Source organism: Pleuronectes platessa, chromosome 20 (assembly GCF_947347685.1).
Source record: "Pleuronectes platessa chromosome 20, fPlePla1.1, whole genome shotgun sequence".
Classification (NCBI taxonomy): Eukaryota; Metazoa; Chordata; class Actinopteri; order Pleuronectiformes; family Pleuronectidae; genus Pleuronectes; species Pleuronectes platessa.
This window is the reverse complement of record NC_070645.1, coordinates 13,239,265-13,252,194: the sequence shown is the minus strand read 5'-3', so window position 1 is coordinate 13,252,194 and position 12,930 is coordinate 13,239,265. Positions and strand designations below refer to the sequence as shown.

Sequence of the window (12,930 nt, the reverse complement as noted above, 5' to 3'; positions counted from 1 at the left end):
TAGTGAATTAGTCCCTGAAGCGTCCCAGCCTGGCTAACGGGATTAGACCTGAATGGCACAGACCAACACAGACTTACAACCAGCGAAAGGGGAAGAAAGGATCATTCTGGGACTGAACCGTTTTGAAGTTGCGGGGTCGTTTATTGAAGCAGATACAGACAGACAGATCAAATTGACTGAGCATAATCGATCAAAGTATTTACAATGATGGGTTGAGTCTGCTTAGGTTTTCATTTAACTACTGTGATTACAAAGTCAATGAATGCTCATAAACACAAAATATACAGTATATTCCTATAGTATATAAGTGGCAGTATCCACTAGGGGCAGCAGTCTTCCAAATATTGCACGTCATATATTTTAAAATATGAAAATTTGGCTTTTAGTTTAAATCCTCTTTTTGTTGTTGTATTGTAATAATTTGTCGGACTATTCTAATACAATCATACATTCTATTATGAATACTTGATATATTATATTATATTGTTTCCATACTGTCATATTTTTATGTTAATCTTACAGTTGTATAATATGTTGTGTTTCATTGCTTCTTTTTGGGGTGTGGTGAGACAGAGTGGTTTACCTGTGTTTGCCTGACATGTAATTTGCCGTTTAATAGCCCCTCAATTTTAATAAAGAAAAAATATAATAATTTACAGTATTTTCCATTTTATAGCTTCTCAAACTGACATTCCTTAATTGTTCCGCCCTCAGAGCATCGGTGAAATGAGTTGAAAAGCCTTTACAAAAAAATAATCCAAAAATGAATGTGCTACAACAGAAAAAAGCAGTCAGTAAAAAAAGAGCAGTAAGATATTGAAAATAAAGCTGTACATTCACTCTCAAAAGAGAGATAATAAGAAACGGAAAAAATCAGTTTCCAGAAGCAGCAGCCTGCAACACAGAGGAAACCAAACCAGAGGGAATCACTTGTTATGTTCAATACATGAAGATGCCTGGGTTTGGCAGGTAGAGATAAATGAAGACTGGTTACCCTCATCCTGTCGATGAAATTTTTGGGGTTTCCACCGACAGCTCGGAGCAGTTTGGGCGTCGCTGGTTTGGGTCCAAAGAGAGCGAGTCCCTTCTTCTTCTCCTCGTCCACCTTCGCTGCTGCAGGACCCTTGGCCTTCATTAGCTTCCTATGCACACACACACACACACACACACACACACACACACACACACACATACAAATACACATTGTGACGGAAATGTCTTCTGATATTATATAAACTGCTAAAAAAAAAACATAAATAAAAAAAAAACGGCTCATCACATTAGAAAACTCATTTGATCGCATAACAACAAAAAATCAGACACATTACTAGTTCTTCTATTAGCTGCTTTATGGTTCTTCATTGAGAAATGTAAAAAAACAACAACTAAATAATCGATTTGGGGCTAAAGATACTTCCTGTAACACCCGTAACAATAGATGATGGAAAACGACTCACCTTCCCTTCCTGGCAAGAACTTTCTGAGACTCGGGGTAGTGGACGAGGATGTCAAACAGGTCCTTCTTCTCCAGGACAAAGAGGTTAGCGAAGCCGTACGCTTTGACGTTAGCTGTGCGCCTGTTTCCTCCGTCTTTGGAAGACTGCAACAGGCTGAGACCACAGAATACATCTAAGAATCATCACTGAACATTCCGTCTCTGTGTTTCTTTGCGATTGAATCTTAAACAAATAATCTCCTCATTCGAAGCATCATGTTAAACATCACTGTTAAAGTTTATCTCAATGTTTAAAACAAAGCATTTGGACCTCATCTGACCTGATTTCTCCGAACACGCAGCCGGCCTTCAGTGTGACAAACACAATGCTGTTGTCAGGTCCTCCCACAACCTGCACCGCTCCACCTTTGATGATGTACATCTCTTTACCGATGTCCCCCTGCACAGGCAGAAGCAGAGATTTCCATGAAATCTGGATCAAACCAGGATTTGAACTAAGAAACAATAACCCAAATAAAAATAAGGAACCCGCATATATCTCTAACATCAGTAAGCAGTAACTTTCCACACTCACTTTCTTCACCACAAAGTCTCCAGGTAGGTAGACGATTGACTTGAGCCTCAGCAACATGTCCACCAACATCTGCTGGTCGCAGCCCTGAGGGAAAATACACAGATTTATCTGACAGCCCGCCCAAAGCAGCAATTTGCCTGTTTGCGGTGTCTGTTCATGTGGCTGTACCTTGAACAGTTCAATCTTCTGAAAGGTGGTCAGGTTGATGTCCACGGCGATGGCGGTTCTCATCACCAGAGGCATTTTGTCCAGCAGCTCCGACTCATCTGAAAGGAGGAAGATGACAGAGCAAGAGTTTAATCTGAGGCCCAACTGGCCGTTGCATGAGTCTGGAGCCACAGGAGGGGAATCAAAACCATGTTTTGATTTATGGCAAACTACTCCACCAACAAAGCACAGTACAAGTGATCCCAAGAATGAGACGGATGAACGGATGGACATAGCAACATTTACACAACCCAAAAACATAACACCTCTGGCCAGGGGATGAGGATGTCATTTCAGACTTTGTGACATTTTCTTGAAACCGAACTGAACCCTTTGTGGAGAGTGCACTGACCCAGCATGCCCTGAGCATCCCAGGTGTACGTGTACCAGGTGCGGACTCTGTTCTGCACCATCGTTGGGATGCGGTTGTTCACCATGTAGTCAACGGTGTTGTCCATGGAGCCTCGGAAGTATGTCTGTCCGGCTGTGGCTGCACCTATGACATCTCTCATCTGAGGTGAGAAGGCAGGATCAACAAATATATGAACAGAGGACGACTTGATGAATGAATTACTTAAATATATTGAGGGGTACCATGAAAGAAAAACAACGGATGGTGAGGTGTAAGTGTTACGACTAATGATCCATGCACATTTCTACCACGACAGATTTCCTTCATCTATCACTACATAGTAACGAGACAAATGAGGGAGGAGATGAAGACGAGCTGATTTAGCGACGCTAGTATCTACCAGGGTTTCAGACGAACTGAGGACGCTGTGATGGGTCATGCAACGGACACAGTGTGGCTTTATGTTACCTGTCCGATCAGACTGGAGAACACAAAGACGCCCGTGAAAAAGTTAGTCATCTGAAAGGTAATCTCAAAGACGGTGTGGGGCTCGCTAAGCCCCCCGATGTTGATCAGACTGCGGACAGCGTGGTAGTAACAACGCAGGTACCTGTGGACAGGGTGGGGGTGTGAGAAGGGGACATTACAAACTAGGCTGGCTGTCACTGGCCTGACGAAGACACGTGAGAGTGTGTGTGTGTTTGTGTGTTTGTGCGTGCGATTCGAAGGGTGCTCATCCTCCAAGAGAGCTGCACAGTTTAATTCCCTTGATGTCTTTGCTGCTAAATTTTCAAGAAACCTACAGCTGCTTAGGTTTTTCTTGAAACATATTGTTTTTTTACGACTATTAGATGAACAGAAAAAAAGAACGGGAGAAAAGAAAAACGTCATTTATGCCAAAACATGGCCGACTCATTATTAAAATGCAAAAAAAAAAAAATATTACAAAGAAACTACCTGGCCAAGAATGATGGACATAAAGAATGCCCCAAAAAGGTAGTTAGTCATCTGAAAGATCTGTCCGAACATGGTGTCTGGAAAGGGCAGCTCAGCGATCATCAGCAGGGACTTCTCCGCATAGAAGAAGCAGCTGAGGTAACTGCAGCGGCAGCAAACACGGAACACACAACACGTGTCATTTTCTCTGGATCCCTCAGTGATGCAGGTTTTATAAACTGCAACTAAAAAACTCTGTTACTGTGCAACCAAAACTGAAGTTAACTCTCTGAAGGTCTGTGTTGTATATAATGGAAATGTCAAGTCCTCTAAGGCACAGTGTATTTTAGACATCTGGAAATGTTGGGATCATTTTGCAATTTGAATCAGGGTAAAACAATAAACTTTTGAATAAAAGTCATACACAGAAAGACATTATTCTTTTATGTTTTGGATTTCCTCCTAACCAGAAATGCAAGAAATAAGATACATCATGTTGAATTCAGAGTTCAAACTGTTATAATTGAACACACCTTTCCAATCACATGACGCTGCTGAGAGCTGCTGACAAGGTTTCAGCTTTGAGAGGGAAACATACTTATAGAGCCTGAGGTCATGTGCAACATAATGGCTAAATGGTAATCACAATATAATGACAGTAAATGTTTTTCTGTCAAAAAACATGAGGTTTATTAAAGCCTGTTTGGTTTAGCTATTCATGATTAGCTGATTAAATAGGCATCAATTTTAAATTTTACAATGAAGTTAGAGATTGTGTGGTGGCCGGAGGAAGCCCCTCCACACTTTGTGTCTGACACCACCTCAGAGAACTATTCAAAAACATCACTGACATGGATTTCCTCAACCTGTAGAGTCAGAATCCTAGGAAATATAAGTTTTTTAAGTTTAATGTAAATGGGAACTTTATCTAAGTTGAAATTTGTCTTTAAGTCACTAGTGTTTTGACGAGGCTTTTTGAAGAGGATACTATAATGAGACTTAGCTTGGTCAGTAACAGTGTGGTAGGGGATCGCTTGTGTTACTTTTTACTGACAGGTCCTTTTTGTACACTACTAGTACTAGTGTACATTAGGCAGGAAAAACAAATCAGTCCCATGCAATCAAACACGAGCAGGAAGACGGATGCAGTGTACTCACGCGCTGCCGAGGCCCGAGTAGACCCATTTAGTTTGGCCGATGCCCTGGTACTCTGAGGCCACGTAGTAGCAGCAAGCGTTGAGGTGGAGCATGAAGAGCAGATAACCGATGGTCCGAATAACTCTGACAGAGGAGGAAAGATGTTAACTGTGTCACTGGGCTCCGTTCCTCTTTGCTTCCATTTAGTGGCTCCTACACCGCCGTGACACCATAATGAACCATCTTACAGTAGATTAATACAGGGAGCTGTGTAACAACTGCAGAAAAGTGTAAATGTAAAGTGGTGGTAAAACATTAAAGAACGAAAAGAAAGAAGAGTCATGGTTTCTAAACAGCTGCTGAGGAAATAGTCCCAGTCTAGACCCTCCTTTTATCTACCACCTCCATCTTTCCACTGGTCCATCCTTCATGGGTTAAAGGCTCTTTATAAATCACTGGCTGCACAACGTGTTTACATTGACCGTCATCGAAGTCATAGGTTGTGACTTCCTGTCATGTGACTCACCTCCAGATGTACGCCTTGGCCATGAGGCTCTCCAGACGATCACTGAACTCAAAGAACGTATCCGCCTTGATGACAACAATGAGAAGGTCGATGACGGGAATCAAACAAAATGACCTCAGTGTGTTTGCAGTGTTTTCAGATTAAAACCTCTCCAAACATACACATAAGTAAATTCACCTTCAGCAGACGATTGACTCGGAAAATGGATTTGAATCCAAACTGCAAGTACAGCAAGTCGAAAGGAATGAGACACAGCATGTCAATCTGTTGAGGACAAGAGACAGGATGAGGACGGTCACTGACGTTGGTTCACACTCAAGTCCAAAGGTCAAAGAATTCACTTTAGGATACCTTGAATCTCTCTGACTCCCTGTAGTTCTTCTTCGTCATTTCTCTGTCTTTCTGAAAGGGAGAAAAGGGAGTTTAGATGCCGCCTGGTCTTCATCAGGCAAATGGAAAACAATAACACTCAACACATGATAGAGATCTAATCTTTATTAGGGCCTGAAGAAAGTTAAACAATGACACAAGGAGCTTCTCTTTCCTCCTCTTCATCACATTGCATTTGCAGCTTGTCCTCGCTGCGGTTTCAAGGTTCTTTCCCAGTTTAAATTTTTTTTTCTCATCTAGTCGAGGGTTAACAGCAGAGGATGTTGCAACCTATGATGTAAACTGATATTTGTGACCATGGGCTGTATCAATACTATAAACAACTGATATAGATAAGTGAATACATAGTGAATGATTTGCTTCGTAACAGAGAGGGAGAGAAGGAGGAAGATCAAATATCATAGGAAACAATTATATTAAAAAATAATTTAAATACACAAGTTGTTCATTCTGATTCATTAATTAAATGGATAGTTCACCCAAAAATGAACATTCACTCATTATCTACTCACCAGTTTATTGGATTAGGCTGCAATGTCCCTGAAAGTCAAACACTTCACCCAACCCTCCATTGGCATCGAGGTGAGTAGATCATGAGTGGATTTTTTTATTTTTTGGCTGAAGTATTCCTTTATGCGACATAACTTTAGCTTTTGAAGTTTATGTTAAAGTGCTTATAAAAAAAATCAATTGTCCTGAACCTAAATGTATCATTGGACGTCTACTGACCAAGGTCATGGTGTCATTCTCATTGATGATCACCGGTCACACTTACTATGATGTCTCCACCTTTGACAAACTGCTTGCGGGACTGGAAGAGGATGGAGTCGATGAGGTAGATGAGGTCGGCCAGCAGGTCCAGTGCGAACCAGAATGGGATGGCGGTCGCCGTGTGGTACGGGAAGCACAGGCGGGCCGTGATGAACCAGGTGTTGTAGTTGAAGGCCAGGGTCACCAGGCTCAGCCAGGCAATGTAGCGGCGGTCTGTGAACGGGTCGATGGTCTGCCCCACCACAGAGTCCATACTCTCCTCGAACGGCTTCAGCACGGTGTCCACAGTGCGCCACGCGGCTTCGGTCACCTTGGTCTTCATGGCCACTTTCTCCAATTTCTTCTGTTCTTCCATCTCCGCCTTCTTTCTCTCCTCATCCTCCTTCTTCTTCTGGTCATTCTCCTTCTTCTTCTGCGCCTGCTCCTCTTTCTTCTTCTTATCCGCCTCCTCCTTCTTTATCCGATCCTCCTCGGCTTGTCTCTTCCTCTCCTCGATGACTATTGCGTAGTTGTCCTTGCGGAGCAGAGGTGCTGAAAAGACCGATATCAAGGTTGAGTGCAATGTTCTAGATCAAATAAGACTATCTCTGGTTGGTGCTGAAGAGGAGCTCTACCCGGCCTCCGCCCAAACGAGTGAAGCTGAGATTGTACTCACTGACGGGAGGGGTGATCTCGGGGGAAGAAGCGTACTGATCCAACACTTTCTCCTTGTAGAGCGCCTGTCTCTCCCTCATCAGCTTGATGATGGACCGGAGCTGATCGTCTGAGTACCTATTGATGACGATGGGCGGGGGCGGAGGAGGGGGCTGCTCTGGTCTGAGGAAAATACCAAACACCACCAACATCAGACAGTGTACAACAACCTTGTATTTGGTATAAGTAGGTAAGGTAGATAAGGTGGATGATGGTTTCTGATGTAATGAGGTTGGAGAAACCATCTTTTTGTCTGATTTCACGTGTGTAGGTACAATTCTTGCTGCTTCTATGACTCGAGCCAATATTTCAAATGAGGTTTTGTCTGCAACTCGTGTGTGTCCAATCGGCAATGAGCCTTGTTTAAGCAGGTAACTAGCTTTGCTGTTGAGGATGAATGTCTTTGTGCTTTGTGCTTTGTCATTGTTTTCAAATTCAGCATTGTGTTGTGTTGTTTTCCCTTTTAACTTGCTGTTGTGTTTTGAATTTCAGGGCTGCTGTAGTTTTCGCATTTTTTACACATTTTCTGGAGCCTGCAGCTTTTTCCGTTTCCACTCTAATCGAGCTCATTCAGGCAATTATTATCTATACGTTACAATCTGAGCACCATACAGAGCTTAAAGGGAAGAACACTGGACTTTGCAGAGTTCTGTCTCTTTTAACGTTGCAGCATCAACACAAACCTCACTGAACACACATATCTGACTGCAGCTGCTTTTCTCTGACTTCATAGAATGTCTACTGAGTCACAGTAGCAGTGGAATCATGCAAGATTTCAATCTGCTGATGTGAAGTGACGTGATCTGACTTATTGACCTAAATGCTTTCTACACAGTGAACAGGTGAGCTGCTGCAACTTTATTTCCAGTGACACGGTACACATGTTGATTTCTCTGATAAATCATTACAAAAACTAGATTATTACAGGAGGTTTTAATTCCTGATAGGGAATAGAAAAGGTCATTGATTTATTTATTTATTTAAAAGGGTCACCACCCAAATTGCAACCGTTAAAGTTAAAAAGAAAATGTTTGTCTCTTAACAACCCACATTCACCGAGTCTACAGTTTTCAACAGAGCACCTTTCAAATAAAGACATTCGGACTGTGTAGAAAAGACTCAGCTGATACATACTCATCAGTGCAGACAGCCGGTCTGTGTTCATGTGTCGCCTTCTAGTGGGCAAACTATAGCAATACATCTGGCTGACCGGGGGATCCAGGAGCGTCTCCAAAGAACGCTCCACAGCAAATCTCGATCACATGTCTGAGTTCAGCTCTTAAATTAATCAAAACAAGCTTATTGTAATTAACAAGTGACACAGTAACGGCTCCAGATCCGGCAACAATGTTGGACATGGTCTTTACGTGGGGTAGTGGAGCACTATGCTGCTGTTGAACTCAGTGCAGAGAAGTGGGTTTTATTATGATTTACTTATGCAAAGTAAAAGGAGTTAAATTATTACAAAAGTAGTTCTAAGGCTGAACTACTGTCTTTCTTTTAAATCCATGACCCAACATCTTGAAGATTAAAGTTTAGTTTTCAGAATAACTTGTGAGTCAGACACCACAGAAGAAGTGATGTGTGGTCCTCGGGGTATTTAGTTGGACAAACAAATTTGAACAACAAACAAAATACATCTTGATGGTCGCCAGCGCAAGTCATAATTCTGTCGCTGGACCAGATTGCCGCTTGTAACATTAAACAGGATCTTTATCATCAGGCACTGCATTGTGTTCATCTGAGGTTGATGAGGTCCGTTTGTAACGTGTCAATACTGAGCTCACACCTGGCTCATCCTGCAGAGGAGTGCTGTGCATCGCCTGTGAGCTCCTGACGCTCTCATGATATTTATTCCACACCTCACTCAGATTAGAGGTGCACATTTCTAACTGCAGAGCACCTAGCTCTTACATCCCACCCCCCTACTGATGAAAGATTTACATGTTTTCTCATTTGTAAAAGTGTTTACGACTGTGAGCATCAAACCTCTTGTCAAACTTGTATTGCTGGAGCAGAGGTAGCTGTGTTGAGCTTCTTAACGCTGAAAAGCTGAAAAGCTTTTAATCCACTTTCTGGCCGTCCCTCTGTTAACATGCATATAGCACCAGGGGATAAAGATCTAACTTGCTGGTTCATCTCTCAGGGTTTCTGTCTCTGTCTGCCATCTTGCCAGGGAATCTGACAGGTGATTAATTTGATACTGGTTTGGTGGATCAGTGTTCATCCAGGAGTGTGTTTTGTAGGTTGAGTATAATACCCTATATCTACTCTCTTTAATTTCATTTACTCTTGTGTCCTAGATCTTATTCATCCACACAACAGCTCTGGTAAAATGCCACTTGTACAACTTTGTCGCTAAAACTGGAAACTTCATAAAGCACAAAGGACTTACCCATCAGGTCCAGCTTGATCAGGGTTAGTTGGAGCTGCTGCAGTGCCGGGTGCTGGAGCAGGGGTTGGGCCTGAGGCTGGAGCAGGGGCTGGAGCAGGGGCTGGGGTCGGGTCTGAGAAAAGAGAAGGTACATCTTGTTCACTTTTTTCTGATTGTTTTACGTAGAAGCACTTTGTATCTGTCATTATCTTTGTATCTGTGATTATCTTACACAACCTTAGAAATGATCCTGACAGTAGCTGACTTGGCTTTCCCCCCTTTGGGACAAATAAGGTCCCTGCCTGCCTGCTCTATATAAACATGATTTCAAGAAGGAGCTCTTTAGTTTTCGTTTAGTTTTTATTCTCTTTTGACATCATTGATGTACTTGACAGATTCAATGTGATGATTTACAATGACCATGATGACAGATTTTTGATCAAGCATGTGCAACAGTCAGAGGACGGCTTGAGTTTATAAAATAGTTTTGGGGGGTATTTTAATATTCTTCACATTTGTGCTCTCCTAGAGGACCCACCTATTGTGCTTGACTCTACATGACAGGTGCCTAAATCAGAAGCAACACAGTCTGCATGTCACAGAGATTAAATTAATCTGCTAAATCAATAAATATATGTTCATGGCAATCGTTAAATCAATATACATGTCATCTTGATCATTAATTATGCCGGACCAGTGCAGAAAAAGCTAGTCACCTGAACCATCACAACTCTTAAAATGACCAGAATAAGCATCACAACAAATACATTGATATGGTTGTTAGAAATGTTGAGGTAATTATATTTCAACTGAATGAAGATAGGATAATCAGCACTGATGCGTATTTACTGTTGAAGTAGCTTAGTCAGAGCATGCTCTGAAGAGAGTGAGTGTCAGAAGTGAATTTAGATAAGCCTTTTAGTAAGATACACCATGTTCATGAGGCTCCCATGAGTTAAAGAGCATTCCCAGTATCTAACCACAGGCTTTGGTCCAGGGAAAGCAGTGGGCAGAAAGCTGGAAGTCAACGAAGTCAAACAAAGGGACGTACAGTGATTCAGCTTCTCTATGTGTCAATTCAGCCTCTCAAATAAACAATGACTTACCCTGCGGTTTGGCCTCATTCCCCTTATCGTCCGCCTTCGCCTCCTACGTGACAAATCAACATGTTCGGCATCATTACTCAGACCACACTCATTAGAGAGGTACTTTAACTCACAGAAGTTTTTGTAGGAAAGTGAATTTTGCATTTGACAAATTGCCACCTCCCCTGATGGAGTCTTTTTCAAAAATGGCCAAATTTGAGGTGAAATTAATTTGAAAGGGCGAAGAATGATTTCACCACTTGTGATCTCAGAAGAATCAACTGTAACAAAACCTGCTGGTTTCAACGCTGGATGCAGGATTTCATTTTTCTCAGCTGGGATTTTAGCTTTGGCTGCTGCTGCTGTTACTGGCACAAAGTGAACAGTATGAAAGCTGCTCCGCAGAATACAACAGCTCTTAATACAGCAGGGATGAAATGAAAGTATCAGAAGCTTGCGAAACTGAATATAGAACACACTTTTCCCTTCTCTCAAGAAGGTCTTACCTCAGCTGGAGCAGGAGCCGGAGCTGGGGGCGGATCTGGAGCTGGAGCTGAGGCCGGAGCTGGAGCTGGAGCTGGAGCTGGAGATGGGTCAGGGGCCACTCTGTTGGTCCCAGGAGCTGTTGGCGCCTGCGGGCCACTGAGGAGGCCCTTGAATTTGCTAAACATTTCTAGCAACCTAAAGGTGCATCTGCTGTGTTCTCTGCCACCTGTACGAGGGGAATGCACAGAGTCCTCTTGCCCCACAAGATCCCCTCCTCCGGGCTTAGCTCTCCCTTTTCTGCCTGTCCAGCTCTACTTCTTCTTCTTCTCCCCCTCTGTTAAAGCACCACGCCCTCAGAAACACGCTGGTCCTGATGGTATTACTGCTTTTAGCCCCACTAATACTCTAGCATGCAAAATAGCCCCCACCTTCACCAGTGACATCTAAGCACATCACCATCTCATGAGAGATCGCAATAGGCTTATGGGTGACCACTAAAGCAGAGCTGAGGCCCTGGAGCAGTGCCTGTACCAATGCATCTGTGAGGAGCTCAGTATCTGGTCGCCTACAATGCAGCACAGATTGTTTACAGTCTTACTAGATTCAGTTTGCTGCAAGAAAAAAAATTCATCCATGCATACGTCACTTTTACTTAACTAAACTAATTGATCTTAATAATATCTGTGACTTAAGCCATTATTTCATTCCTGGAGTAAAACAGAGGAAACAAAGTTCAGATTAATTATAAAGTTTGAGTGGCAGGCCCAAAACTTATCACGTCTGCTTATTGTGCATGTGTGTGTCTCTCAGTAGCTCAGCCGTTACATACATACATACATTTGTAAATTTAATATTAATTATAATAATTATAATTGCTATGATATTTATTACACATAGGGTTAGGGTTATAAATAATAATAGTCAGATTTGTAATAACAGTAGATTTCTTGGTGCTACCTTCTTGTGGCAATTAGAAGAACTACACCTTAGAGTGTTACAGTACTGGCATCAGCACTATCAAAATGTGTAATCCCCTTACTTGTGCCCCCTTGAACTTTCTACGCATTTCTTCCACTGTTTTTGTTTTTGTTTTTAGTTCTCTTTGTTAGAGAGAAGCTGTAAGTTTGTGCAATTTCTGCTCACAAATCTCTCTTCCTTGTCGTTTTCATTATCTTTGCATATTTTCCAGTTTCCATTTTTATCTTATCTGCGCGAGACATTCTCTCTCGTCATTTGGAATCTAATTACGCCTCTGTTGCCGATCCCCTCAGCCCGTTTCCTCGCTGTTCCCCTCCTCTCATCACACGGGGGACCGAGCAGTGAAAATGCTGCAGCACTGCAGACGGGGTCTCGACTGCAGCCGTGGGCTCCATGTAATGTATCTCGAAGCGTTCTAAAGGATCATTGACTTGTCTGGGGCTGAGGGGAGGGCGAGTGGAAGAGGAACCGGCGAGAGTTGATGCACTTCCCATCTTTCCGCCATCCAGTGATGCAGAGAGATAGGTCATTAGACGCTCTGCTCCTCTACCATTAATCTAATTAAGCCTTGGGGGTCGGGCCGAGTCCCTGACATTACTGCGAGAGAGCTCGATGGATCTGCTAAGGGAGAAAACATCGGCCTTTTTGTTGTTTACTCACTGTGCACTGATGAAAAAGTGCAGATAATACTTTAGTGTAATTGCTTTGTTGAAGAAGTAACAGTGTGTCATTCTCAGTTTATACATTAGTCACACAAAGTAGAATAAAATAAATCATTTAAGGGTGACTTTAATGTAACACTGAAATGGAAACCCAGACCTTTCACCTTGTCGCTGACAGAGGCCCACACGTACACACACACACACACACACACATACACATACACACACACGGCCAACATGTGCCTGACTACCACCTGTCAGTCACCAGCACAGCGACAATAGACCGTAATGGTGTAACAGCCA

The 12,930-nt window shown here is 42.6% G+C and overlaps 1 protein-coding gene across 1 annotated transcript; it reads right to left on the bottom strand.

Annotated features, from left to right (window-relative positions):
* Nucleotides 1–227: 227 nt before the first annotated feature.
* LOC128426199 (cyclic nucleotide-gated cation channel beta-3) lies at nucleotides 228–11,172 on the bottom strand. Its single transcript, XM_053413065.1, has 17 exons — nucleotides 11,008–11,172; nucleotides 10,523–10,565; nucleotides 9,438–9,549; nucleotides 7,005–7,165; nucleotides 6,354–6,880; nucleotides 5,540–5,590; nucleotides 5,366–5,452; nucleotides 5,189–5,253; nucleotides 4,684–4,806; nucleotides 3,058–3,199; nucleotides 2,590–2,749; nucleotides 2,199–2,296; nucleotides 2,031–2,114; nucleotides 1,777–1,895; nucleotides 1,458–1,610; nucleotides 995–1,142; nucleotides 228–894 (listed from the first exon to the last, which is right to left on the bottom strand). The coding sequence occupies exons 1-17, from the start codon at nucleotides 11,170–11,172 to the stop codon at nucleotides 874–876; spliced, it is 2,259 nt and encodes a 752-aa protein (XP_053269040.1). The 3' UTR covers nucleotides 228–873.
* Between the last annotated feature and the right edge of the window lie 1,758 nt (nucleotides 11,173–12,930).